This window comes from Erithacus rubecula (assembly GCF_903797595.1).
Source record: "Erithacus rubecula genome assembly, chromosome: 27".
Classification (NCBI taxonomy): domain Eukaryota; kingdom Metazoa; phylum Chordata; class Aves; order Passeriformes; family Muscicapidae; genus Erithacus; species Erithacus rubecula.
The window spans coordinates 4,525,013-4,552,366 of NC_136679.1; the positions used below are offsets into that span (position 1 = coordinate 4,525,013).

The following is a 27,354-nucleotide window of genomic DNA, read 5'->3' on the forward strand; positions in this document are numbered from 1 at the left end:
TCTTACTCTTGGTTTTTCTCTTCCTTGAGGGTCCCACCCCAGAAGGGGATGGGGACAGAAGGAACAGGGTGGCTGCTGTGGCAGGAGGTGAAGGTCAGGAGAGTCAATCCCTGTCAGACTGGACCAGGAAGGCTCCTGAGGCATGAGCAGGTGTACAGAACACACCCAGCAGTGCCCTCTCTACCTGCCACATGACACAAGAGAACACAGCAGTGCCAGCACGGGTCCCTCACCTCACCCAGGTGCATGGCACAGCCCCAGGCAGTCTCAGACTGGGGTTCAACTCTGCTGTCCCCGAGCAGCTGCTTTGGGCAGAAGCACCACTGTTCTGTCACCTCAGTGACAACTGTGGCCCAGGGATGTCCCCCAGAGCCACACCCTCCCTGGGGACAGCTGGGGCTGACGTGGCTGCTGCAGCCATCTCCTCAGGGGAGTCATCCAGCAGAGGCAGCCCGGTGACACCTGGAGGACAAATGACCCATCTGTGCCCCAGGGGAGAGCACGAGTCACTGGCACAGCAAGGCAGGCACTAGGCAAGGCGTGGCCAGGCCCCAGCCCTGTCCCCAGGGCTCCTGAGGTGGCAGTGGGGCACAGGAGCCAGGCCTGTGCCCTGAGCTGAGTCCCTTGCTGGGGATGGAGCCACTCCCATCTCACTTGTGGCGCTTCTTCTTCTGCTCTTTGCGCTTCTGAGCCCTCACGTCCTTCTTGAGGCGGCTGTCCACCACCTTGAACTGGCCCTTGACGCCGGGGGGGCGCCGCACCCGGGGGCCCACGCCCTTCTTGGCCACCAGGTAGGTGACCTGCCGCTTCTCCTTGGCCAGCCCCGCCTTCTTGTAGATGCTGCAGGAGAAGGACAAAGGACAGAGTGAGTTTGTGTGGGACAAAAACCAAACCCAGTGTTGGGGCAACATCCCAGCTCTCCTCTGGCTCTGCCAGCCCTGGATCAGCCTGGTGGGGACACAGATCTGTCCCAGTGGCTGCAGGGACATGGCCCCACAGCCAGCCCAGCCACAAAGGGAGGAGCTGGACCCCGGCCTGGCAACTCACCGGCGCAGCTGGGCCACCTTCTCCCGCTCCGAGATGTCCACGGTGCTCACCACAGCCTCGGCCTTCTTCTTCATCTGCTCTAGCTTCTTCAGCATCTGGGGGGCAGCCAGGGGAAACATGGGGTCAGAGGAGGGACAGGGGAGTCAGGAGGGATGGGGAAATCAGAAAAGGGACAGGGTGGGGTCAGAAGAAGGACAGGGGGTAGAGGAGGGACAGGAGTCAGAGGTGGGACAGGGGAGTCAGAGGAGGGATGGGGGAATTGTTAGAGGGATGGGGGGGTCAGAGGTGGGACCAGGGTTGGAAGAGAGATGGGGGAATCAGAACAGGGATGGGGGGGTCAGAGGTGGGACAGGGGTCAGAGGTGGGACAGAGATTAGAGGAGGAATGGGGGATCAGAGAGGTTAGTCAGAAGTGGGAGAGGGGTCAGAGAAGGGACAGGGGGTTGAGAGGAGGGACAGGGTGTCAGAAAAGGATAAGGTATCAGAGATGGGACAGGGGCACTGGAGGAGAGAAGGGGTCAGAGGGAGGACTGAGGCCCTGGGAGAGGAGCCAGGGGTGCCCACCCCACTCACCCTGCGCTTCTTGCGGGCCTTGGCCTCTGCCACCTTCTTGATGGGGCGGGCGTTGATCTCCCTCCAGCGCTGCCGATAGGCCTCCACCGTCTGCCTGTCCACGGGCAGCTGCCGCCGCCGGTGCTGCCGCTCCTCCTCCGTGAACCACTCGGGCAGCTCCCCCTCCTCCTCGTTGTACGAGTACCTGGAGTGCCAGCTGAGCTGTGAGCAGGACGTGGGGCCCCAGTGCACCTGTCCCTGATGGGGAACACACCCTGCAGCCCCTGCAGCCCCCAGCCAGGTACCTGTTGAAGGAGTCGTCGATGAGGTCCCGCCGGGCCTTCTTGGAGGTGGCAATGACAGAGCCCAGGGCCAGGCCCTCTGCATCCAGGACTCTTTTCACTGTGGGACAGGGATAAGCTTGGCCTGGCTGAAGCCCAAGAGCCAGGGAGCAGTCCTGGGGACCATGGTCTGTCCCTGTCCCCATCTCCTGTCCCTCCTGAGGGACCCCCATAGCCCCCCACTCACCTGGTTTCTCAATGGGCACCACCTCAAAGCCACAGGGCTCGACACGGCCCCGCTTCTTCCCCACTGGTGCCAGTGGCCTGTGGAGAGGAACGGGCAGGGCTGGGGTTCCTCAGGTCTCCAGGACTGTGGAGCTTGGGAGGACACCCACATCCCCTCAGCCCTCACCTCTCATCTTCACTGCTGCTGTCATCATCACTGCTCTGCTCCTCCTGAGCTTCACTGGCATCGGGAGCCACGGCTGCTGCAGGGGTGAGCTCGGCTGGAGCCTCCTCCTCCTGGGCCACCTTCTTCTTCTTCTGCCCTTTCTTTGTTGTCTTGTCTGGAAATGGGAAACATTGGGTGAGACAGAACCAAGGCAGATGATACCATAGCCACTCCTCTAGAGATCCTGCTCATTAACACTGCCCTAATGACAGCTCGTTAGTGGCACAGGCTAGCAACAGTCTCTGGTCTAGTGGGAGGTGCTCCTGCATGTGGCAAGGTTTGCAACTGGGTGCTCTTTGAGGACCTTTCCAACCCAAACCATCCCATGCTGCTGCTTAGGGCAGCATCCCCATTGTGGCTGGACCAAGTGCCCCAGACTGGGCTGTGGAACTGTCACTCTGCACCCCCTCACCTCTCTGAGCCTCACGCTGCCTCTCAGCCAACATCTGGGACTGCCCCAACTCCAGCTCCTCATCTGCATCATCCTCGATGCCGGCGAAGGCGTCCTGGGATGGGCAACAGTGGGGCCAGCTCCAGGAGGGGATCAGCCCCAGGGAGGGGGCATCACCCCAGAACAGCCCTGGGAAGCTGCTGGGGCTGAGGCTGCTCCATCATTCCTGCCTCACAAGCAGGAATGCCTCACCTTCCCGAACCACAGGCTGGTCCGTCGCTCCTCCAGCACAGACTTCTCCTCCAGGGGCACCAGCAGGGGATTCTGCACTTCCTGCTCCTCCTCCTCAACCTCTTCCTTCTGTTTAAACTTTGGCCTGTGACAGGGAGCAGCAGGATCAGTGCCCCAGCCCTGGCTGGCTCCTGGAGCAGCCCCTGCCCAGGACACCCCTCCCTTCTCACCTCTTCCCGCGCTGCTCCCGCTCCAGCTGCCGCTGCCGGGCCTCGATCTCCAGCAGCTCCTCTGGGTCCAGGTCACTGGCCAGGGACACGTCATCCTCCTCCTCGTGATCCGACACGTAGATGTCATCGTCCCCAGGGCTGATCTCCAGCAGGGCGTCGGCCGAGGCCATGTCCCCCCGGGACAGCTCATCCAGCAGCTGTGGCACAGGTCACAGTCACACAGGTGACACGCCACGCCTGTCCCACCCCCCCGTGGGAGCCCCCCCACGTACAGGGGTCCTGTGGATGCTGCGCAGGGAGAACATGCTGGTGTCCCCATCATCGGCAATGGACACTCCTGGCAGGTCCATCTTCAGCTCCACGCGCTCCCGCTGCTTCCGCTGCTCCTTCAGGATCTTCTTCTTCTTTCTGGAGGAGGCAAAGGGGTGAGGCCACGCTGTCCCCTACCCACACACATACCCCAGAGGCTCAGCCCCTGCCACAGCACTGCCAATCTCCTGTAAGGGGGCACCAGTAACAACCAGGAACAGTTACTTCAGTTGCTTGGAGGAGCAGAGGAGCCCAAGGACCCCAAACCAACAAATCCCCACCCAGCACAGGGACAGGCTGACACTGCCACCCTCTGTTTGCATGGCTGCATTCCCATCTCTCCTCCTTTTCCTACCTCTTCAGCTCTGCCAGTTCCTTGGCTTTCATCTCTGCCAAGGCCAACTCCACCTCCTCTTGCTCTTCTGCCTCCTCTTGCTTCTTTGCCTCCTCAGCAGCTGCAGCTTTCGCTTCCATCTTCTCCTTCTTCTCCTCCTCCCTGCCCTCCTCCTCCTCATCAGAGCTCAGGCTGCCAAAAGGATCCAAAAGCTCAGAGAAGCTGTGCTGGGCACAGCCCATCCCAGCCTGAGGACAGCCCTGCTCTCTGGTCTTACTTGATATCCAACTCCTTTGCCTGCTCCTTCAATTTCTTGGCCAGGAAGCGCCGCAGCTTCGTCCTCCAGTTCAGCAGGGCCCTGGTGGGGTGGCAGCTGTTAGGGAGAGCCAGCAAGCCCAGCTGGGGGGTGTGGCTGTCTCAGGGTCCCCCAGCACCTGAGCTCCTTGCGGCCCAGCACTCGGATGTCCCTGCAGCACTGGCGCAGCTCCTCCGTGGTGGAGCTGTGATTCTCCAGCTCCCCGTCCCCCAGTGTGATCTGGCACAGGAAAAGGGATTTAGACTGAAATTCAAATCCCAGTCTCCCCTCCAGACAAGGGACAGGGAGTCCTTCCAGACACACACCTCATTGGCCTTGGAGAGGAAGTCCACGGGGTTGGCAGCCTTGAGGAAGTCCATGAGGGTGAAGCGGTGGTACAGCGTGGTGTCACCCTCAGCGTAGCCTTCGGCCTGGGGGCAAAAGGGACTGTGGCAGCCAGGGCAGGGGACAGACAGGCAGGGACCACCAGCCCTGAAGGGTGGATAGGGTCACCCAACTCATGTTTGCTGCAGTGACCACCCAAACGTATCTGTGGGTTGTACTTGAGAACTCCTGAGCTAGGACAAATGACCAGTCCAGCCCCAGTGCAGTAACAGCTCCCAGTCTCACCTCAAACACAAAAACTGACAGTGACAGACCTGTGCCACCTCTGTGCTCAGCTGAGACCACTTGACACAGACTTACTGTCCTAAAGCCACCTCAGAGAGACACAAACCCTGTGCCCAACCCCTGTAGCGTTTAACTACCCCAGCCCCAGCCTCACAGGCCCCATTTCAGTGACTTTAAGGCTCCAAACCTCCCCCAAACTGGCTCTTCCAACACTTCCCATTCCAAAATCTTTCATTCTGAACACCTTTAATTACAGAATCTCTTTAGACCCAGTCCCGTTTGTGTCTGGCCTTGCACATACCTTGGGCTTCTTTTTGCTGACCAGCTCACTGACAGACTTAGTGGGAACCTCCACATCCTTGAAGGCATATTTGGGGTCAAAAAACTTGCTGTCGATTTTGTCTGGAGCCTGATAACCTGGGATGGAGAAATCAGAGCCATGAGAGACATTACTCTGAGATGGAGAACTCAAAGCTACTTTTCTGAGGAGTGAAAGCTCAGAGTCATTCCACTGTCCCAGGAGAAATCAGAACCATCAAAACCATTCCTCCTGGGGTGGAGGAATGAGAACCATGAGAGCCATTCCTCCCAGAATGAAGGAATCAAAACCATTTCTGCAGGGATGGAGGGATCAGAGCCACCAGCAGGTTTTCCCAGTCCCATCCCAGCTGCTCCAGGTCCCCCTGGGTGCTTACCCTGGCACACCACAAAGATCTCAGCAGACTCATTGCGAGAGGCCTGGGGCTTGGTGGCCTGGACCTTCTGGAAGAACTGCTGGAAGATCCACAGGAGGGGCTGGTAATCCCGGGAACGGAAAACCTTCGTGATGAACCAGCCACCCTTGCACAGGAACTCACAGGCCAGCTTCAGGGCCATCAGGGTCAGGTTGGCTGCAGCAGGAGAGAAAAGGGAGTGAGGGAATGACCCTTTCTTGGGAGGATGGAAAGGGGCTGGAATGGGTTTCCCAGAGAAGCCTCATCCTCAAGGTGAGGTTGGATGGGGCTTGGAGCACCAAGTGGAAAATGACACTAAATGGGCTTTAAGGTCCCTAGCAACCCAAAGCAGCCCAAAACTCCTCAAGAGCAGTGAGATGTCCCATCCCCCTGTGCCCAGCAGGCCCACCCTGGGAGTAGGCATCGTGCACCCAGCTGGCTCCCACGTTGGGTGCCCCATCGTTCAGCACCACGTCCACCTTCCATGTCTGCAGCTCCTTGCGCAGGGCCTGTGGGACAAGGACACCCATGTGACCCTCACCAAGGGACCCTACTCCATCCCCTGGGACCCCCCTGCCAGCTCAGGGCACCAGCAGGTGGCACCTGGGACAGTACCTGGCGGCACTTCTCGGTGGTGATGTCCTCCTGCAGAGTCACCACGTTGGGAATGGGTTTGATGGGCACCAAGTCCACCCCTGGTTGAAGGAAAACACCAAATCCTCTCAAAAGGGGCTCCCAAGTGCCTTCCCCACTCAGCCCCTCCTCCTCCCAGGATCCCCAGGCCAGCATCCTTGTCATCTGTCACATTCAAGGACTATCCCCAGCTCTTGCCACTCACCAATGATCAGGCTGGACACTGGCATGAATTTGGAAGCCACCTGAAGCCTGGGAAGAACAAAGAGCAGCAAAGCTGCAGCAGGATCCCAGGAGAGCTCTCAGGGTTTGGGATGGAGGGCAGAGACACAACAGGGAACACACAGGACACTGCCAGGCCACTGTGGGTGGCCTGTCCCCACTCACCACCCGCCAGGAGCTGCACACAGGTCCAGCAATGCCCGGGCCTTCTGCAGGAACTGGAATTTCCGATTGAGCTGCAGCAGCTTGAAGGAGGAGCGGGAGCGGAAGCCTGGGGGGGAGCAGGGGGGGTTACTGGGGTGACAGGACCTTCAACCCTTCCTGTCCCCATGAAACCTAATCTTAAAAAACTAGTATTTTAGTTATTTTGCTGGAAATAATTAAAAGTTAGAAAAAAATGTTAACTGAAACTCCAATAATTGATTGTGATTTTATGTTTGCTCAGCTGTGCTTACAATAACAAAATATGAAACTAGTGAGCAGATCCAAAGGAACATAGACAATGCAACCAGAAACCCATTCTGTGGAAAGCCGGACTATCCCCAGAAACCATTTGTATTGTCATTAATAGAAAAGGTCAACAGTTCAGGGTGAGAAAGACTTGCCTTATTTCTTTCAAGACACCTCCCCACAATACCAGACTTAATTTAAAAAGTCAATCACACACGCTTGACTGTTATTCAAGCTAATTACCATAGGAATAGGAGGATGGAAGGGGCTGTCATTGTGGATATGTATTGTTTGAATCCTTTATCAATAATTAGATTTTGTGGCCACCTGTGATTTTGCAGTGTGCATTAGAGGATTACCTCACGCTGCTGCCCAGCGCTGAATAAACACACACTTTGTAACTTTAAATTGTTAGAGACTCTTTTGTCCGTCACAGATAAGCATCAGTGTTAGACCAATACTCATATTTTGGTAAATCACCCAGCGCCAGGCACGGCCCTCACCTGTCTCCTTGGCCAGGTGGTAGAACTTGTCCCGCCGGCTCTTGCCCAGTTTGCTTTTCTTGCCCATGGTGGTGGCGGGGCGGTCCCTCGGGGGGACGGGGATGTGCAGTCAGCCAAGGGCCTGGGGCTGTGGGGACAGCAGGAGTGAGGGGCGGCCTGGGGATCCCGAGGCTCTGCAGGGGAGCCCCGGCCTCCCTCAGTGTCCCCTCCAGTGCCCTGTGTCGCTTCAGCTCTCTCCCCTCGTTACCCCTCTCAGTTCCTCCCTCATGCCCGCCCAGTGCCCACGCCCAGCCCCCCTCACTGCCCCAGCACTGCCCCTCAGGCCCGCCCGCACCCCGAGGCGCATCTCGGCCCCGCTGTTCTCCCCTGAAGCCTTCGACCACCCGGGCTCGACGTCCCCCCGGCCCCGACACCTCCGTGCCCCTCTCTCCAGCCCGAGCGGCCGTCCCGGGACACCAACACGATCCCGATCCAGACCCGAACCCGAACCCGATCCAGACCCTGCTCCTGCTCCTGCTCCCGCTCCCTCCGCGTGCCCGCACCGCCTTCCCGGCGTGCCCCGCGCGAACCCCTCCATTTCCGCTTCCTCCTGCTCTGGCCGCCATTGGAGGCGTGGCGCACTCCCTGCTCTGCAGCCTGAGGCCGGAAGAAGGGCGGGTCCCCTCGGAGGTGCGGCAAACAATAACGGGCCCGCCCGGTGGGGCATCACAACCCTGCCCTTCCCTTCGGGTGCTTTCCAATACGGAGAAATCACCTTTGACCGTTCCAAGATGGCGGCGCAGTCCCGACAGGGGTCCGTGCACACCGGGGCCGTGCGCTTTTGGGAACAGGAAGTGACGCCATCACGCCGAGCGGGCAGCGGAAGGCGGCGGCCGCCATCTCTGTTGTGGCCCGATGCCGGCGGAGAAGATGGCGCTGGACGGGCCCGAGCAGGTGCGGGCGGGCCGGGGCCGGGCCGGGCCGCGCTGGGGATGGACCGAGGGCGCTCCGGGAGGGACTCGGGGCGCTCCGTGCTGCCCGGGCTCTGCTGCGGCCGAGGCTGCTGGGGCCTGGCAGCGCCGTGACTCGGCGGGACGGGATCGGGGCTCGCAGGGAACGGAGCTGCGGCTGCTGTGGCACCGCTGGGAGCACGGGGCACGCGGGACTCGGCTTTGGGTGTGGGGAAGGGAGCGAGGGGAGGGAAAGGGGCCGGGAGCGGGAATGGCAGACTGGGAACAGAGATGGGAGGAGGAGCCAGGACCCGGCCCGGCGGTGCGAGGGGGGAGTCGGGGCCGCTGAGCTCTGTTGTACCAGATGGAGATGGACGAAGGGAAGGGCGGCTCGGGGCTCCGGCAGTATTACCTGTCCAAGATCGAGGAGCTGCAGGTGAGCACAGCGGCAGAGGACACCGCCACAGTGTCACTGTGCTTCCAGCCAGTGTGCTGTGGCCGTGTGCCTACCCCTGTCTCGGGGCTGGGGGCGGGCAGGATCCTCCCGAGGGCTCTGGGGACACGAGGGGGGCTGTGCCCTCAGCTGGGGACACTGCTGCCCCTGGCTGAGGTACTGTCCCCATCCATGTCTCAGCTGCCAGAGGGCAGGGTTGGGTGGATATTGAGGAAATTGTTCCCTGGGTGGGCAGGGGGTCCTGGCACAGGGTGCCCAGAGCAGCAGTGGCTGCCCCTCATCCCTGGCAGTGTCCCAGGCCAGGCTGGACACTGGGGCTGGGAGCAGCCTGGGACAGTGGAAGGAGTCCCTGCCATGGCAGGGGGTGGAGTGAGATGAGCTTTAACATCTTTTCCAATGCAAAGCATTCCAAGATTCCTTACTGCAAGCCCTGACTCTGGGTGTGGGTGATCCCAAGGCCACTCAGCAAAGCCTTTTCCCTTCAGCTCATTGTGAACGAGAAGAGCCAGAACCTGCGGCGGCTGCAGGCACAGAGGAACGAGCTCAATGCCAAGGGTAGGGCCTGCAGCTGCTCTCTCACCTGGGGCTGGGGGCTCTGGGCTGGGCCTGGGGGGGCTGCAGGCACAGAGGAACGAGCTCAATGCCAAGGGTAGGGCCTGCAGCTGCTCTCTCCTGGGGCTGGGGGCTCTGGGCTGGGCCTGGGGGGGCTGCAGGCACAGAGGAACGAGCTCAATGCCAAGGGTAGGGTCTGCAGCTGCTCTCTCACCTGGGGCTGGGGGCTCTGGGGGGCTGCAGCCCCTGGGGCTGGTGCTGAGCTCTCCCTGTCCCTGGGGCAGTGCGGCTGCTGCGGGAGGAGCTGCAGCTGCTGCAGGAGCAGGGATCCTACGTGGGAGAGGTGGTGAGAGCCATGGACAAGAAGAAGGTGCTGGTCAAGGTACGAGGCTGAGCTGCCCTGAGGTGACAGGGCTGGGGGGGGGCTGGGGGACTGCCCTGTGTCCCTAGAGAGCAGGGGACAGCTCAGGGATGTGGGGTGGAAGCTCCTTGCTCACTTCTTGGGAGGGCTGTGCTGAGCCTGGGGTGGCCGTGGGGTGTCCAGTGGGGTTGGAGCTGCTGCCTCCTGCTCCTCCCAGGCCATGTGGGTGTCCCTCAGCAGAGGTGACAACTCCCCCGGGTATTTGCTGCTTTCAAGGTGCACCCAGAAGGGAAGTTTGTGGTGGATGTGGACAAGAACATCGACATCAATGACGTGAGTGCCCCGGGGCTGGGGGGGTCCCCAGGGCTGGCAGGGACACCCATCACCCACACCCTGTGCTGTCCCCACAGGTGACCCCCAACTGCCGCGTGGCGCTGCGCAACGACAGCTACACCCTGCACAAGATCCTGCCCAACAAGGTGGACCCACTGGTGTCCCTCATGATGGTGGAGAAGGTGCCAGACTCCACCTACGAGATGATCGGGGGCCTGGACAAGCAGATCAAGGAGATCAAGGAGGTCATCGAGCTGCCCGTGAAGCACCCGGAGCTCTTTGAGGCGCTGGGCATCGCCCAGCCCAAGGCAAGTGCTGCTCTGGGGGGTCCCTGGGCTGTCCCTGTCCCCAGGCAGGCTCTGAGGTGCCCTGTGGCTGTTCCAGGGGGTGCTGCTCTACGGCCCCCCCGGCACAGGGAAGACGCTGCTGGCCAGGGCTGTGGCCCATCACACCGACTGCACCTTCATCCGCGTGTCTGGCTCCGAGCTGGTGCAGAAGTTCATCGGGGAAGGTAACGGGGCAGGGGCTGCCTGGGGCCCTGGGGGCTGGGGGCCAGGCTGAGCCCTGGGGGCTGGGTGGGCTTGGGCCAGGCTGAGCCCTGTGCCCCTGGGGGGGGCAGGGGCAGCCTCTGGCTCTGGGGGCTGGGTGGGCTCGGGCCAAGCTGAGCCCTGTGCCCCTGGGGGCTGGGTGGGCTCGGGCCAGGCTGAGCCCTGTGCCCCTGGGGGCTGGGTGGGCTCAGGCCAGGCTGAGCCCTGTGCCCCCCAGGGGCCCGTATGGTGCGGGAGCTGTTCGTCATGGCCCGGGAACACGCGCCCTCCATCATCTTCATGGATGAGATCGATTCCATCGGCTCGTCCCGCCTGGAGGGCGGCTCGGGAGGGGACAGCGAGGTGCAGCGCACCATGCTCGAGCTGCTCAACCAGCTCGACGGATTCGAGGCCACCAAGAACATCAAGGTAGAGGAGCCAGCTGTGCCTGGGGTCCTGCCAGCCCCATGGTGCCCAGGGTGGTGACAGCTGTCCCCTGTGCAGGTGATCATGGCCACCAACAGGATCGACATCCTGGACTCAGCCCTGCTGCGCCCCGGCCGCATCGACAGGAAAATCGAGTTTCCCCCTCCCAATGAGGAGGTACCAGAGCCCCCCCCCAGCTGCCCCTGCCCTCTCCCTGGGAGCCATTCCTGGGTTCCAACCCTCCCTGTGCCCCTGCTCCAGGCCCGCCTGGACATCCTCAAGATCCACTCCCGGAAGATGAATCTGACCCGGGGCATCAACCTGCGGAAAATCGCGGAGCTGATGCCGGGGGCCTCGGGGGCCGAGGTGAAGGTGAGCTGGGGGCTCTGGGGGATGGGGCAGGTGAAGGTGAGCTGGGGGCTCTGAGGGATGGGGCTGGCATGGGGGCACTGGCTGATGTTCCTCTCCTGTCCCCCCAGGGTGTGTGCACAGAGGCAGGGATGTATGCACTGAGGGAGAGGAGGGTGCACGTCACACAGGAGGACTTTGAGATGGCCGTAGCCAAGGTGGGTACCAGGGGAAAGGTGGGGGGTAATGGGGGCACAAAGTGTCCTGGGTGGTGTTTGCCAGGAACACAAACAGGCGACTGTCACCATATGAGTGACGGGGGAGGCTGTTGGGACACAGGGCCTGGCTGGACACGGAGGCTGCTGAGCCCTCCCTGTGCAATGCTAAAACTTGGTCTTGGGCTGTTTTTGGGGTAATTAACAGCCAGTTTGGGCGCTGAATATTGGACTCTCCCCTGTCCCCTCCCCCCAGGTGATGCAGAAGGACAGTGAGAAGAACATGTCTATCAAGAAGCTGTGGAAATAACGGTGAGACCAGAACTGTTTCCTCTGTGCTGTCAATAAAGAGCTGCTCTGGCCAGGCCTGTGCACTGAGTTGGAGACTGATGGGGGGATGGGGTGGGGGCTGCAGGACACTGCACACCCCCAGAGCTGCAGGACACAGCACACACCCCACAGAGCTGCTGCTAACTGCTTTTATTAGAAAAGATCCAAAATAGACAAAAACTGGTTACACAAGAGGCAGAGCAGGCACCCCTGAGCCCAACCCTGGGAATCTGTAAACGCCACCCCCACTGCAGGAGCCTGCAGGGGGACAAAGGCACTTCAGTGAGGGTGACAGTGGTGGCACTGTCCCCGTGGTCCCCTCCCTCCTCCCCAGTATCCAGTTCTTGGTGCCCCTGTGCCCCCACTGGCCACGGGCTCCTGGGGCAGAGCCACCCCCTCTGCTGCCAAACCTCGTCAAGATAAGTGGTTAATTATGGAATTATGTAAAACAGTGGGAGTGGGGGAAGGAATAAACTGATTGTCACAAACTGAACCCCAACCCCTCGGTTCCATATCCCCAGAGCAGCCCTGGGAGCCTCCCCGAGCCCCTTGCAGAGCCCAGTGCAGGAAGAGGAACTCAATTAATATATTAATTAACTAGTCAAATACAAACCCACTGTACAAAACGCTGCCTTTTTTTTTTTTTTTTACGTGTTTTTTTTTTTATATAAAACCTGTTCACAAAAATAGTGCAAAACATCGGGGGCCGAGGGGAGCTGGCGTTTGGAATGACGAACTTTGGTTGAAGAGGGGCAGGGCGGGGCCTGCTGGGCTCGGGGTGGGGCTGGCAGCTCCTCCCCCTGGGCACGGGCAGCGCTTCCCGGCTCCCGGAGGGATTTTGGAAGCGAAAGGGGAGCGGGAAACCCGCGGGGGCTGCGCGGGGAGAGGCGCGATGCAAAGCGGAGGAGGCGCTGCGGGGACTTGGGGGCAGCGGGGACCCCGCTGTGCTCGGCCCGGGGAGCCTCGGGGGGCTCCCACCCCTGCAGGCACATCGGGTTTGTGCAAGTGCTGTGGCTTCCAGTCGGTACCGTCCGGCTCGGGCGGCGGGAGCGGCCCCGCCCGCCTTAGGTGAGGCGGATCCCGAGCACTTGTTCCAGTTCCTGCCGGCGCTGCTGGACCTGGGGACATGGCGGCGCTCAGGTGACACCGCCGGTGTCCCAGGGCTCTGGCACTGCCGTCCCACCCCCATCCCCGCCCCAGCTCACCTTGGCAAAGATGTGTCTGCCCACGGCCTCCTGCGCCCAGGGCTGCTGGTAGAACTCAGCGCGCCGCTCCTCCTCGGGGTTCCCGATCACGTCCGTGATGATCTGAGCCCAGGGGTGGCACAGCAGTGAGCTCCCCCAGGCACCCAGACCCCTCTGAGCTCCAGGATGGACCCAGGCCCCTCCCAGCCCCATGGCCTCAGAATCGTGGAATTGTTAAAGTTGGAAAAGAGCTTCAACCCTTACCCCAACACCAGCACCGTGTTCAGCACTGACCCTGACCCACATCCATGGCTGTGAACCCCTGCAGGGATGGGAACTCCACCATGCCCTGGGCAGCTGTGCCAGTGCTGGAAAACCCCTTCCATGAAGAAATTTTTCCCAATATCCAACCTAAACCTCTGTTTCAATTGTTCCCCTTTACCTTGAGGTCCCTCCTCTGGGATTTGATCCATTCCTGGATGAAATCCTGGGGGTTGTTGCTGAAGCTCAGCATGAAATCCCTCTGTGTCTTCAGCTGGTTGATGGACTCGATGGTCTCGTGGATCTGGGGAGGTGTCAGGGGTCAGAGGAGCTGTGTCAGCCCACAGGACACAGCTGTCCCCGCCTGCAGGGCTGTCCCCTGGCACTGTCCCCTCCCACCTTGGCATCCAGGGAGGCGATTTCCTGCTGGTTGGTGGTGGAGGCCAGGAAATTGCTCATCTGGGCTTTGAGGGGATCGTCCACCTCCACGTCGATATCATAGCAGGCTGTCTTCTTCTGGTCATTGGGGTCCACACTGGGGGATGGGGTTGGGGAGATCTGCTGAGCTGCTCTCAGCTGGACCTGGCTGGGGGGTGGGGATGGACCCCTGACAGCAAGGCCAGCGCCCCAAGAATCCTCAAATTTGGTGCTTCTTCCCCTCCCAGGTGACTTGGGCTGGTCCTTCAGGCTGGAGACTTCAAAGCCTCCTGGGCTTTGTGCCCTGGGGACACTGCCTGTCCTATGGATCCCGTAAGTCCTGGGGATACTGCCCAGCCCACTCCACACCCCACTGAGAGCCCTCCCAGTCATGGGGACATTGGACCAGTCCCCACCCCATAGAGTCCCCCAGGGACACTACTGCCCACCCTGCAGAGCCCCTCAGTCCTGGGGACACTGCCCACCCCACTGCCCACCCTGCAGAGCCCCTCAGTCCTGGGGACACTGCTCAGCCCACCCCACAAAGCCCCTCAGGGCCCGTGCCCAGCTGTGCCCCCACCTGATGGTGTGGTTGATGATGATGGGGTCTGGGTGCTGCAGGAGCCCCGCCAGCTTCATGGGGATCTCAGAGAAGCGCATGCGGACACAGTTGAAGATCTGGGGGGCAAAGCAGAGCCCTTGGCACCCCTGGCAGGGTCTCCCCTCACCTGTGCAGCCAGGTGGGGCATCCCCAAGCTGGTGGTACAAGCCAGAGCCCAGGGAAGGGGCACTAGCAGAGCCTGGAGGGCTGTGGGGGCAGGGAGAGGCTGCTCCCAGCGGGATGAGGTGGGAATGTGCAGGCACCTGGCGAAAGTAGCGGTTGCAGTTGATGAATTCCTTCTCGTGGCTGTCCTGCAGTTTGTTGTGTTTGATGTAGAGCCACAGGGCCTGCATGATGCTGGCCCTGGTCTGGGTGTGCACCCCCAGCAGCCGGGCCAGTCGTGGGTCCAGCTTGTACTGGGGGGGCTGTGGGGACAGCAGGGGTCAGCTGGGATGGAAAACCCCTCCCCATGCAAAAAATCCTCTGCCCCACCTCTGTCCTGTACCCTGCCTGCCCACCTGCTCCTGGGACAGCTCAGGGACAGGGACTCCACCACTCTCTGGGCAGCCTGTCCCAGTTTTTAACTCCCCTTCCACAGGGAAATTCCTCCTGCTGCCCAAAGAAGAGGCACTCAGGCATGTCTCCCACAGCCCCTGGGTCACTGCAGCTCCATGCCCACAGCTCCCTGTGCACTTTTTAACCCCTGCATCCCCCAAACCCTCATCCAAGCCCTGTCCCAGTTAACTCCCACGGAGAAATTGCTCCTGTTGCCCAAAGAAGAGGGGATCAGTCTGGCCCTCAGGAGTGTTCCCCACAGCCCCTGTGCCACTGCAGCTCCATGCCCAGAGCTCCCCACGCTCCTTTCAACCCCTGCATCGCCAAACCCTCATCCAAAGCCCTTGAGCCAGCCCATCCCCAGCCCTGGCTGCCCCCAGGCCTTCCTTACCTGGTGGTCCAGCATGAGCAGCAGGGTGCACTTGACATTGACATCCCCGGGACGCTTCACCTGGAAGCCGTCGGTCTCCTGGGTCGTGGGCATCCGGTGCCACTGCCAGGGACAGGGGACACTGCTCAGGCCAGGGCCAGCAGGGCCTGTGTCTGCAGAGTGGGCTGGGCTCTGCCCAGGGGCTGGCACAGCCACACAGCCTGGGGCATGCCCTGGCAGCTCCTGAGCCCAGATCAGAGCTCTCCCAGTCCATCCCATCCTGGGATGTGCTCCAGCACTGGGATGGATGGGGGCAGTTCCAGCCCTGGGTGTTTGGGCTCCCACTGCTTCTGGATCAATCCTGCAGGGAATCTGCACCAGAGCTGCTCCCAAACCCCCCCAGAAGGGGATTCAGCCTCTCCACACAATCTCCCAGGGCAAAAGCACAGATAGCTCTAGGCAGGAACACCCAAAAAAAATCTGATCCCTCTCCCAGGCATGGCTTAAACCCCCCAAGGACCCTGCAGCTCAGGGACAGGCAGGAGGGCAAATCCTTCTTCCCACATCAGCACCATGGGCACCCACCTGTGCCAGGCTGCCCCTGGAGCCATGTCCCTGCCCCCACACCCCACAGCACAGCTCAAGGCCTGGGCTGAGGGGTCAGAGCTCAGCTCTCCAGGGAAAAATACATCCCTGAACTTGAGCTGGGAAAGCAGGAGAGCATGATGCCCATGGAGGGCCTGGCACTGCCCCCAGCCCCAAAACCTGCTCACCCCCTCTCCCAGCAGGACAGGCTCTGGATCAGGAGCTGAGCATCCAGCAGCAAGGCCATGCCCCCATTTCCCACTGGGATCCCTTCCCACCTCACCTCCACCAGGTGATTGTCTGGCCCATACAGCTCCTTGTCCAGCTCGATCACCAGGCTCTTGAAGAAGGAGGAGAACTTCCTCTTCTGCTTGCTGGGCTGCAGACAGGGCAGCAGAGATTCCTGATCCCAAATCCAGCTGAACTCTCAGCACAGCACCAGTGCTCCCAGCACCTCCTGGATGCTCCTCACAGACCAGTGCTCCTCCTCCCACCATCATTTATCCCTCCTGGATCCTTATGGACCAGTGTTCCAACCACCTCCTCACCCATCTTGGATTGTTATGGACCAGTGCTCCTCCTCCCACCACCACCACTCCACCCTCCTGGATGATCCCATGCACCAGCTCGTCCCACCACCACCACTCCACCCTCCTGGATCCCAACAGACCAGCTCCTCCCTCCCTCCTGGATGCTCCTGATGGACCAGAGTTCCTCCTCCATCCCTGCTGATCCTCACATCCTCCAGCAGTTTCCCCTCCACACGGAGCTCCCAGGAGGCCACACGCTCTCCCCCCTCTCCCTCCTCCTTGGCTGGGGTGAAGGTGTTGGAGATGTAAATCCTGAGCTTGCGCTTTTGCTGTGGATGGGAACAGAGAGAGGATGGACAGAGTGAGAGGGCACCACAGCACCCATCTCCACTGCAGGATGAGAGGAAATGGCCTCAGGGGAAGCTTAGATTGGGCATTAGGGAGAGTTTATCCACAGATAAACATCAGAATGGGCTGCCCTGGGCAGAGGTAGAATCCTCCAACCCGGAAACGGAAACGTGTGGATATTCCACCTGGGCACACGGCTTAGGCTGATGGTTGGACTTACTGACCCTAGAGGATTTTTCCAACCTTATGAATGCCATGACTCCATGAATCCATGATTCCCAGCCCCTCCCAGCCCCCCACTCACCGTCAGGGGTTTCTTGATGGCCTCCTGGATCTCCATCCTCTTCCGAGCGATGGTCTGGTCCAGCTTGCGCTCGAAGGCCAGCAGGTCCATGTAGGCCTGGGACTCTGGCACCAGCTCCCGGATCTGGGCCAGCAATGGTCACTCCTGCTGTGCTGGCATGGCCTGCACCCCCAGCCCCAGCAGGCACCAGGTGACAAGTCCAGCACCCAGCTCTTACTTTAAACCCAGCCTGGAGCCCTGCAAAGTGCCAGGTTTGGTCTGTCCAGACCAGTCGGACTTCCCAGCATGGAATGGAGCCCTGGCATCTCCAGAGGGACTCAAGATCCTGAGATTTCCATCCCACCCCATTCCTGCTCCTTGCTTGCTCAGAGTCCAAGCCCACCACAACCCTCTGCTGCCATGCCAGAGAGAGAGACAGGAACATTCCAGGGTGGTTTGGGATTGAACAGAAACTCCCAGAGGGCAGGAGGGAACTCAGGGAGATCCTCCCTTTGTGGGGACCCCCCATCCCCTGCAGCAGCCCAGCTCTGTCCCCTGGCCTGAGGTGACACTCACCCTCTGTGGCAACACCTTATCAGCCATCTTCCTCCTCTTCACCCTGGGGAACAGGGAAAAGTTACAGCCCTCACTGCAGGATGGATATTGGGAAAGGCTCTTGCCCAGAGGGTGCTGGGCACTGGGAATGGTCCTGGTCCCGAGGCTGCCAGAGCTGCAGGAGCCATTGGACATTGCTCCCAGGGTGAGACTGTTGCGGGGGGGCTGTGCAGCGCCAGGGGTGGGACTGGGGGCCCATTCCCACTCAGGACATTCCTGGGGGAAAGGTGTTGCAAGTTGGAGCCTGACACCAGGGAAGGAAATCCAGGAAATCCTGGAGCAAGGCAAGGTGATAACAAGGCAAAGCCAGGGCTGCAGGACAGAAGTCTCAAATTTCCTCTCTGGAAGCAGCCATCCCACTCTTTCAGTGCTCCAAACCAAAGCCAGACCTCCCCTAAACCCAGCTCAAACCAAACCCTGCTGTTGTGGGGTTGTAATCCTGGGAAAATCCAGCTCAGCTGGATTCAACCCTGCCCACTGCAGATTCCCACCACCCCGAGCCCATCCCAGCTCCCAGTGAGCTCCTGCTGAGCCTGGCACAACAGGGAACACTCTGCTGATTTCCTGCATGGGAGATGGGGCCGAGTCCAGCAGCACAGGGAATCCCCATTTCCAGCTGCACCTGGAGCAGCAGCATCACACAGGAGGGGGCTGGGGACACTGCATGGCCCAGGAGAACACTCAAGGAGAGGTCAGGCCCTGCTTTGGAGCAACTCCTGCCTCATTGACTCCTCCTGCCTGCAGGGTCTGGACACCCCAGAGCAGCTGGCAGCTCCTAATCTCCTGATCTACTGGCTGGGAGCAGGGAGTGCCCAGCCAGCTGAGCCTGGCTTATCCCTGAGCCCAGTCCCCAGCCTGGGATGGCTCTGGAGTCCCTGGGGGTGCCAGGCTGCTCCCTGTCCCCAGTCCCCAGTCCTGGATGGCTCTGGTGACCCTGGGGGTGCCAGGCTGCTCCCTGTCCCCAGTCCCCAGTCCTGGATGGCTCTGGAGTCCCTGGGGGTGCCAGGCTGCTCCCTGTCCCTAGTCTGGGATGGCTCTGGTGAACCTGGGGATGCCAGGCTGCTCCCTGTCCCCAGTCTGGGATGGCTCTGGTGACCCAGGGGGTGCCAGGCTGCTCCCTGTCCCCAGTCCCCAGCTCCCTCTTGCTGTGCAGTGCTGGGATGCCCCAGGAGGGATCAGGGAGCCAATGGAGCTGCCAGGGAATGCAATGGGACCTGAGAATCCATGAGCACCAAGAGATCCTGCCTGGAGATTGCAGGAACCACAAAGCCCCCCCAGAGAGGGATCAGCAGGGCTGAGAACCAGCGAGGAGCTGCTGGCAGAGCCCAAAGAGTCCTGCCCTGACTGCAGCTCCAGGGAGCATCCCTAAAATCTGCCAGCCCCATCCCACACTTCCAGCCACATCTGTGCCTGCCAGAGCTACCAGGGATGCCTGGGAGGACAAGGAGCTGCTGCTGGGGACTCCATGAGGCTCTTTGGTTCCTGGTGTGGAGATCAGAGTGAGGGGAAGCTGCAAACTGAGGGATCTCTGCCCCCATCCCAAAACATCCCATTCCTGAGCTCTGGCAGGTGCCAGGCTGGAGGAAAGCCCTGCTGCCCTCCCCCTGCAGCAGGACAGGAGCTGTGGCACTTGAGACACACCTGACTGGGGATCCAGAGAGGCTTTGGGGTCTTAAAGAGAGTCAAACACTGACTGGACACAGCCCTGGCATCCTGTCCTGAGTAGAATTACAGCCGTGGTTTTACAGCTCTGTATCTGCAGTGACACCTCATTGATACCTACATTTATATCAGACACTATTGATAGTTATATAGATATTTCCAAAACACAGCTCTGCTGTCTGTTTCAGAAGATCCTGCTTGCACTGAATTGCTGTGCCTGGTTTGAACAAAGCAGCTCCTGGCTCGGTTCAGATGGAAAACATTTGCGGGAGGTGAAGCCCAGCCTGGGCTCATGGAGCACCTGGGATAGGGGAAGGTGTCCCGGGGTGGGACTGGATGGGCTTGAATGTCCTCCCACCTTCCCTCTGTGATTTTGGGAAGTGCAGCGGGTCCCGACAGGACCCCCCCTCCCCCGGGGGGACAGCAGCCTTACCCTCTCCTGGGGGTGGCCATGGCGGGCTGTGCCTGGGGGGTCAGCAGGCGCTTCCTGAAGGGATCCATCATGGCCTGGGGCAGGCCGGGCCGCAGCGGGGAGCCGGCTCCGTACGGGGGCGCGCCCGGGGGGCCCACCTGCAGCCCGGCCATGGGCAGCCGGCCCCCGGGGGGCATCGCGGGCCGCTGCTGCCAACAGGGACTCGGGTTACACGGGCCGCCTGCAGCCCGGCGACACCGCCCGCCCCCAGTGACATCGCCCACCGGCCACCGCCCTCGGTGACATTGTCCCCAGTGTCACCGCCCACCGGCCACCACCCTCGGTGACATTGCCCCAGTGCCACCACCCACCGGCCACCGCCCTCGGGGCCACCGCCCTCGGTGACACCACCCCCAGTGCCACCACCCTCAGTGCCACAGAACAGGGACTCAGGTTACTCGGGACCACCGCCCTTGGTGACACCGCCCCCAGTGCCACCGCCCTCGGGGCTACCACCCACCGGCCACCGCCCTTGGTGCCACAGAACAGGGACACGGGTTACACAGGGCTCGGCCACCGCGCCACTGCCTCCGTGACACCACCCACTGTGCCACCGCCCTCGGGGCCACAGAACAGGGACACAGGTTACATGGGGCCCGACCACCACCCAGGGGCCACCGCCCTCAGTGCCACCACCCTCGGGACCACCGCCCTCAGTGCCACCGCCCTCGGGGCCACAAAACAGGGACACGGGTTACACAGAGCCCAGCCACCTGCCACCGCCCCCAGTGCCACTGCCCTCGAGGCCACCGCCCTCAGTGACACGACCCTCGGGGCCACAAAAGAGAGACACGGGTTACACAGGGGCCAGCAACCGTGCCACCACCCTCTCGGGGCCACCGCCTCGGTGACACCACCCTCGATGATACCACCCACCGTGCCACCGCCCCCGGGGCCACCACCCTCGGTGACACCGCCTCCGGGGCCACCACCCACCGTGCCACCGCCCCCGGGGCCACCACCCTCGGTGACACCGCCTCCGGGGCCACCTCCTGCGGAGGGCGCACGCTGTGCCAGGGCGGGCAGCAGGGAATGACAGCAGGAGCAGCAGGAGAAGCCATGGAGGGCAGGGCAGCCTGTGGAGCTGCCCTGTGCCACCACCCCGCAGCTGCAGCAGCACGAGGACACTGCCAGCAATGTCCCCAGCCCGGGGACCTCGTGGGCTCCTCGCTGGAAGCAGCACAGGAGGGGGAAGCAGGGCAATCCCACTTCTTCCCACCGGCAGGAAGGAAGTGAGGGATGGAGGAGGCAGGAGCTCCCATCCTTCCCCTTCCCAGGGAATTTGGGAGTCACGACACAAATCCATGACACAGCCCTGGCAGCCCCTCAGCACTGGTTTGGCAGCACCCAGTGGTGCCTCAGGTGCCACCAGGCTGTCCCCCCGGGGACAATCGGTCCCAGCTCCCCAGGACTCATGAGCCACCCCTCCTGCTCCTCCCTGCTCCACCCTGGGGCTGATCCAGCAGCTTCCCGGGATCCTTTGATCCTCAGCTCCCCCTGCCAAGGTGGGAGGCTGGGAGAGCCACCGAGCCAGCAGAACAACATTTCTGCCCTGCCTCAGGCTCCTGACGTGCCAGGACATCCCCAGAGCCCTGCAGGACAGGGAGCCAAGGAAACACCTCATTCCCTGCACACGGGGATCGTCTGGGAGCAAACCCTGGATGCCAGAGGGAGCTGCAGCTGGCCTGCCCTCAACAGCTCAGAGCTGTAGCAGGTTTGATGGAGCTGCAGCCTAAAAAACCCCAAACCCACCCCCATGCAAAGCTGATAAACACAAACCCAAGGGTTTGAGCTGCTCCTGGTGCCCCTGCCAGCAGCAGATCCCAAGAGAAGCGTGTTCCAGGCAGGATTAGGGCCCCAGGATTAGCGCTGCACGTGGAAGCTCAACCCCCCCCCCCCGGCCCAGGCTGAGTCTGTTACACAACAAACAACCACACGAGCTCCAGAGCCTTTGAAGCAGCAGCCCCAGAGCTGGGCTCTGACCCGCCCTTCCCCAGGGCAGGAGGCGCCTTTTTCCTCCTCCCAGCTCCCAGATGTTCCTCTCCTCCTGCTCAGCCCCATTTGCACAACTCCTCGTGACTCTGGCAGCAGCACCGAGGGCGAGCAGGGCCAGCAGCACCTTTCTGTGCCAAAAGCACAAGGCCAGGACCCAGTTTCTTTGGGTTTATCAAGAAATCCGTTGTGGCAGAGCTGGGTGGACCCACACCCTGTGTAACACAGCAAACCACAGTACATGTTCTGCAGCTCAGCAGGGCTGGGGAACCCCTGTGGAACCCAAACCTGTGCTGACACCTGCCAGGGCTTCTGGAGAGCAGAGAAACCCCCAGAAGGAGCTGGGAAGCTTTTAATTTGAAATTCTGGGCCTCCAGAGCAGCTCAGTGCAGACCCCAGGCTGGAAGCAGAGCCTGCATTCCCTGGAGCCAGCAGGAGCAGGAAATGGCTCCCAGGGAAACCTTGGGTGTTTTTCAGTGCCAGGGAGGTTCCACAGCTACAGAGACATTCCCTGACCCGGGAATGCTGTCAGGAGCACACCTGGAGCTGACCCAGCCATGCCCAGCTCCTGTCCTTTGGCCAGGGCAGCCCTGAGGCCTCTCCTCCATCCCTCTGCCTCTCCATGCAGCACATTTCAGATCTACCCCCGAACCGAGAGATTTGGAGGCTTCAGAGAATCTTTGACAGCTCCACATCCTTGGGCAAGGTCTCTTGTGTGTCCAGCTGCTCTTTCCAGGGCTCCATTGAGACAATTCCACTGGCAGGGGGAGGTTCAGCACAAGGATACACAGATTTGTCACTTTAACTTCCCCATTACCTCCCATCAGCCACAGCTCAGATGCCCAGGGAGTGACTTCCAGCCCACCAAGGACACACAGTAGATTGCCTGAGTGAGTAATTAGGGGAGGGCAGAACTCTCCACATGGATTTTTCCTCTCAGTTTACTCTCAGGATTTTCAGATTTGCAACAGAGAAGCCTCTTGTCTCAACCAGTCACGAGTGCCTAGGGCAAACTTGCCCTCAGAGGCTCCCAAACCTTTCTCACACAAGCCCAGCCTAAACCTCCAGCCAAGCCAGGAAGCAGCACCACGGCCCAGGGGTGAAGCCTGTCTTCAGCACCTTTTGGAAAGCCTGGAAATCCCAGGATGCAGAGGGTTTAAACTCTGGGAATGTGATCAGACCAGCTGCAAGCAGGAGCTCATCCCTGCCCAGCACCCCCTGTCCCTGTGGCACTGCGGGCCCGCCCCGTCCCTCCCCTCCAGGGGCAGACAAAGGGCAAAGCCTGCAAGCTCAGCGTGAGGAGCAGCCTGGAGCCCAGCCAGCCTCCCCGAGCCTCTGGAGCAGGACAGCACACAGCCCTGTGTGCTCCTGCCAGGGACAGGGCAGCTCTGGGGTCACCCGGGCACCGCACAGCCCCGCTACAACCCACCCACATCCAGCGGGGGGCTGCAAGGATGCCTGGGGGATGTTTGCTGGCATGGCAGGAGCCTCTGAGCCTGCCAAAGGCCTCTTCTTGAGGAAGGGCAGCCCAGAAATCGGGGGCTGGTAGCAGAAAAGACAAGCAATAAATCCCAGGATGAATCTGCAGGAAGAAGCTGGGCTGGAGAGAGAACTGGAGGCAAAGCAGGAATTCTGCAAACAGCTCCAGAGCCTCTTTGTGTCCCTGCTGGGATCCTGGCTCTTCCCTGCAGCTTCCCAGCCAGGGAGGAAGGCTCCTCCCCACACCTGTCCTGTCCTGCTCCAGGATCCAGCTCTGCACACCGACAGGAATCAGGGAGCCAGAGCCACATCCATCCCTGCCCGGGGCTCTGGAGCAGAGCCTGGCCCAGCACCAAGAGCTCTTCCTGCAAGTTCCTCCCCTGGTGCCCAGGCAGCAGCACTTCCCATGGGGATACAGACACAGCCCCTGTTCAGACAGGATTCCAATTCCACATGGGTTGGGCTCCAGGAAAGCTCTGCTGCCCAGGGCTTGGAGTGGATTGGGATCAGATGAGCCCTCCCATACACCCTAAAAGGGTGATTTTTCCCTTTGTTCCTCCTTATCTGTGAGCAAATCCCTCTTGGGAGGGTGCCAGGGAGAGAGAGCCTGGCACAGACCTTCAGCTGGGAGGTGCTGCTGGGATGGAGATGCTGCTGCTGCAGCTCCCTGCAAGCCCCCAGATTCCCCCACACTTGGAAAACTTCTGTCTTTGAAACAGGAGGAGCTCCAGGAGCCAGATCTCAACTGCAAAGCTGACATGAGGAAGTGGTAAATCAAAGGGAGAATGGCACAGCACAGGCACAGCCCCCAGCAGACCCAGGACACATCCTGGAATGTCTCCAACAGCAGCAGAGCTGCCTGGCTGGACAACCCTGCCTGTCCACAGCCAGAGCCATGGATGTCCCAGGGCACAGAAAGGAGAGGTCACAGGATTCAGATCCCACAGGGACAGGAACTGCAGCAGGAAGAAGGAACAAAGGTGTTGGCTCCTCCTGGGAGCTGCAGGAGGCTCTGGGGAGGAGCAGAGATGGGCCTGGCCCATACCCTGCCTGTGCTGTTCCTGCAGGGCCAAACTTTCCAGGGGGGGCCCTGGGGAAGCAGAGGGAGCAGCAGCCCTGGAGGTGCTGCTGTTTCCCCTTGCCTGTCACGTTTCCCTGGAGCAGCAGAGCATGCCTGGGCTCTGCTCTGCCCTCCTCCCCTTGCTCCAAAGGACAGTGTCCATCTGCTTTGGATCAGTGCTGGAAGCAGCTCCAGGCTCTGGCTCTGATGAAACCTGCCTTGGAAAGCCTCTCCCCTGGGAAGGGTGGGGTTATCCAGCACAAGCAGCTTGCTGGAGCAGCTCCAGCCCTGGCTGTTCTCCCCTGGCCCCCTCCAAGCCAGTCCCAACCATTCAAGGAGCAGAGCACTGCTCTCCCTGCTCCCAAAGGGGTGGATTTCTCCTGCACTACACCCTCTCCAGCATGTCCAGGCTCCCCAATCTCACCTGGCACAACATTCCACACTTCAGCTCCTCTGCCCTGCTGCTTCCATGGATTTTTCCATGAACTACAACTTCCCACTGCCACCTGCCCAGGGACAGGATCACAGAGCCATGAGAGAGTCCTCAGGCTGCAGCAGCCTCCTGGCCCAGGGAATCCAGGCTCTGTCTTCCCAACATGAGCCAATAACATCCTAATTGGATGTTAAAATGGAGACCTAATTCTGCACCAGGGAAGCATCAGCTGGTGGTAACTGCAAGGCCAGAGTGCTAACTCTAAGGTCTCATCCCACACAGATCCATGCTGCTCCAGGCCATGGTGTTAATCCCAAAACTTGGAGGAAAAACTCCTAAACCTGAAACCAGCACCTGAAAAAACAGGAAGGCTCCTTCCTGCTGAACTTCCACTGAATGTGATGCTGGGGCTCAGCCTGGGCATCCTGGCTGCTCCAGGGGCAGGGAGAGGGATCAGGGTGGGGGATCTGCCCACACCTCCCACCATGCCTGATCTTCCTGCTCCTGGAAAAAGGCCTCTCCTTCCTGCTCCAGCCATGGCACCAGCCCCTGGCTGCTCTGGAAACATCAGCTCCCACCAAAGGAGCCCCCTGGATTCCCTGCCTGGGCTGCCAGGAAATCCCCAGCAGGCACACAAGGATGTCCAAAGGATGAGCATATGTTTAATAATCCCGAGATTAGAGCCCCTAAGCCCTCGCTGGCCTGGCCAGGGCCTCTCCTGTCTCCTGGTGCCCAAACAACAGAGGCCTTCCTAAAACTGGGACAGAACCAAGCCCTGGGGTCATGGCAGGGATGGGAGGGGCTGTTTTCCTCGGCCTGGGAATTGCAAAACAAAGGGCAGACCCTCTGGATCCTCTTCTTTCCCAGGCTCAGGGAGAGGCCACTCAACACCAGCTCAGGGGCCTGGATCCTGCTGTGCCAGGGACATCACACGGGGACATCACATCACATGGGGACATCACACCACCCCGGGGACATCACACCACCCCGGGGACACTGCCCCTGCTCCCCACAGCTGCTGCTGTCCCTGCCCTGGGGGAAGCAGCATCTGCCAGCCTGTTTACCCGGCTGCCTGCGGCTCCCAGCTGGATTTTGCACCCTGCACATGGAAGGTCAGGCAGTGCCGCCGCCTCCAGTTACCAGCGGCTCACACTCGGCCAGCTCAGCTTCCAACACCATTTTCTGGCGTTTTGAAGGCTGCAGGAAGAACTTATTTCATTCTACTGTGTGAAGGAGCCAGAATTTCCCTGAGCTTGGTTTGTTTTCTGACTTTTAAATCATGCAAATTCGGCACAGCTCTGGAGGAGGCAGCGGTGGCCCAGAGAATGTGTTGCACAACTGGGCTCCTCCATTTCCAGCTGGCCTGGAAAACTGAGCTTTACACCTGAAAACTCATTCCCAAAATAATCAGCACAAGCTTGGCAGTGAACTGAGAAGCCAGGTGTGCAAGGGGGAGCAGAATGTGTGTCAGGATACACTTCTTACTGCTGGAACAGCACAGAAACATGGAATGGATTGGGTTGAAAGGGATATAAAAGCCCCTCCAGTGCCATCCCTGCCATGGCAGGGACACCTCCCACTGTCCCAGGCTGCTCCAAGCCCTGTCCAGCCTGGCCTTGGGCACTGCCAGGGATCCAACTGCTCTGGGCACCCTGTGCCAGCCCTGCCTACCCTGCCAGGAACAATTCCTGCCCAACATCCCACCCAGCTCTGCCCTGGCCAGTGGGATCCATTCCCTGCGTCCTGTCCCTCCAGACCCTTGCAAACACAGTTCTTACTTCCTGAATTTACTTGCAAAAGATGCCAGGCTGAAAAATAAGTGATTTCACGTGCTTTTTGAGGGCTGCTGGCTGTTTTGATTCACTTTCCCCAACACTCCGAGCGCCGGCTCTCCTCTCCCACCACGAGGCAACCCCTCGTCCTTCGGGAGGGCACACCGAGAACACTCGGGGTTACGCGGAGGCTGCACCTGCAGCACGCGGTGCCCCGCCTTTGCCAAGGACACGATGTGCTCCCGGCGGCTCCGTGCCGTGGAAGGGACGGGACACGGATCGGGGTCACGGCCCAGGACAGCGACCCCAGCCCGGGCCCGGCTCACCCGCCGCGGGAGGGAACGGCCCGGCCGAACTTTCACCGGGCGCTAAGGGTGCAAAGTGGGAGCGGGGGAAGGGGAAGTGTCCCGAGTACACAGCGCAGCAGAACGGCCCCACCGCGGGTCCGGGCCATGCCGGCCCGGCCGCGCTGCCCCGGGCAGGCCCCGCCGGCCCCAGCCCGGGCCCCGCTGCCCCCCGCGCCCTCCCGGCCCCCGGCGCCTCACCTGGTACTGCGCGGCGGCCGGGCCCATGGCGCGGTAGCCCGGGGCGGCGGCGGGCGCGGGGCTGGGGCCGCGCAGCAGGGCGGTGCCGGGGCCCGGGGCCGGCGGGGCAGCGGCGGGGGGCAGCGGGCTGAGCGGGAAGGCGCCGCGCCCGGCCATGGCGGGGGGCAGCGGACCGGACCGCACGGGACAGGACGGGCCGAGCAGGCCCCGGCGGCGGCTCCGAGCGGCGGCGCCGGAACGGGAACGGGAAAAGCTGCGCGCCCGCCGCCCCCGGACAGAGCCCCGCCCCCAGGATAGCGCCCCGCCCCCGACAGAGCCCCGCCTCAAACAGCGTCCCGCCCCCGACAGAGCCCCGCCTCCCAGAGAAACCCCGCCCCAAACAGCGCCCCGCCCCCGATAGAGCCCCGCCCCCGGACAGCGTCCCGCCCCCTCGGTGTCACGCCC

At 61.2% G+C, this 27,354-nt stretch overlaps 3 protein-coding genes across 4 annotated transcripts; 1 reads left to right on the forward strand and 2 right to left on the reverse strand.

Annotated features, from left to right (window-relative positions):
- Positions 1-6: 6 nt before the first annotated feature.
- FTSJ3 (FtsJ RNA 2'-O-methyltransferase 3) lies at positions 7-7,808 on the reverse strand. Its single transcript, XM_079327677.1, has 22 exons — positions 7,772-7,808; positions 7,272-7,398; positions 6,484-6,589; positions 6,302-6,348; positions 6,079-6,158; positions 5,873-5,972; positions 5,446-5,640; positions 5,052-5,167; positions 4,447-4,551; positions 4,260-4,360; positions 4,103-4,183; positions 3,847-4,017; positions 3,455-3,590; positions 3,183-3,379; positions 2,974-3,097; positions 2,743-2,836; positions 2,292-2,445; positions 2,127-2,203; positions 1,904-2,000; positions 1,620-1,803; positions 1,048-1,142; positions 7-840 (listed from the first exon to the last, which is right to left on the reverse strand). Exons 2-22 carry the CDS (start codon positions 7,336-7,338, stop codon positions 651-653), a joined length of 2,517 nt encoding a protein of 838 aa, XP_079183803.1. The 5' UTR covers positions 7,339-7,398; positions 7,772-7,808; the 3' UTR covers positions 7-650.
- A 269-nt stretch (positions 7,809-8,077) lies between these two features.
- PSMC5 (proteasome 26S subunit, ATPase 5) lies at positions 8,078-12,409 on the forward strand. Of its 2 annotated transcripts, none has more exons than XM_079327673.1 (13): positions 8,078-8,204; positions 8,565-8,636; positions 9,140-9,209; positions 9,491-9,588; positions 9,844-9,900; positions 9,978-10,208; positions 10,285-10,411; positions 10,666-10,856; positions 10,932-11,030; positions 11,115-11,225; positions 11,333-11,419; positions 11,673-11,728; positions 12,268-12,409. In XM_079327673.1, the coding sequence occupies exons 1-12, from the start codon at positions 8,166-8,168 to the stop codon at positions 11,724-11,726; spliced, it is 1,236 nt and encodes a 411-aa protein (XP_079183799.1). In that variant the 5' UTR covers positions 8,078-8,165; the 3' UTR covers positions 11,727-11,728; positions 12,268-12,409. The 2 variants fall into 2 exon arrangements, with proteins under 2 accessions (XP_079183799.1, XP_079183800.1); XM_079327674.1 differs by having other exon boundaries at positions 12,273-12,409.
- SMARCD2 (SWI/SNF related BAF chromatin remodeling complex subunit D2) lies at positions 11,882-27,206 on the reverse strand. Its single transcript, XM_079327669.1, has 13 exons — positions 26,911-27,206; positions 19,591-19,778; positions 17,457-17,499; positions 16,902-17,024; positions 16,459-16,578; positions 16,003-16,098; positions 15,156-15,257; positions 14,473-14,634; positions 14,189-14,286; positions 13,591-13,726; positions 13,373-13,495; positions 12,952-13,053; positions 11,882-12,864 (listed from the first exon to the last, which is right to left on the reverse strand). The coding sequence occupies exons 1-13, from the start codon at positions 27,064-27,066 to the stop codon at positions 12,811-12,813; spliced, it is 1,503 nt and encodes a 500-aa protein (XP_079183795.1). The 5' UTR covers positions 27,067-27,206; the 3' UTR covers positions 11,882-12,810.
- Between the last annotated feature and the right edge of the window lie 148 nt (positions 27,207-27,354).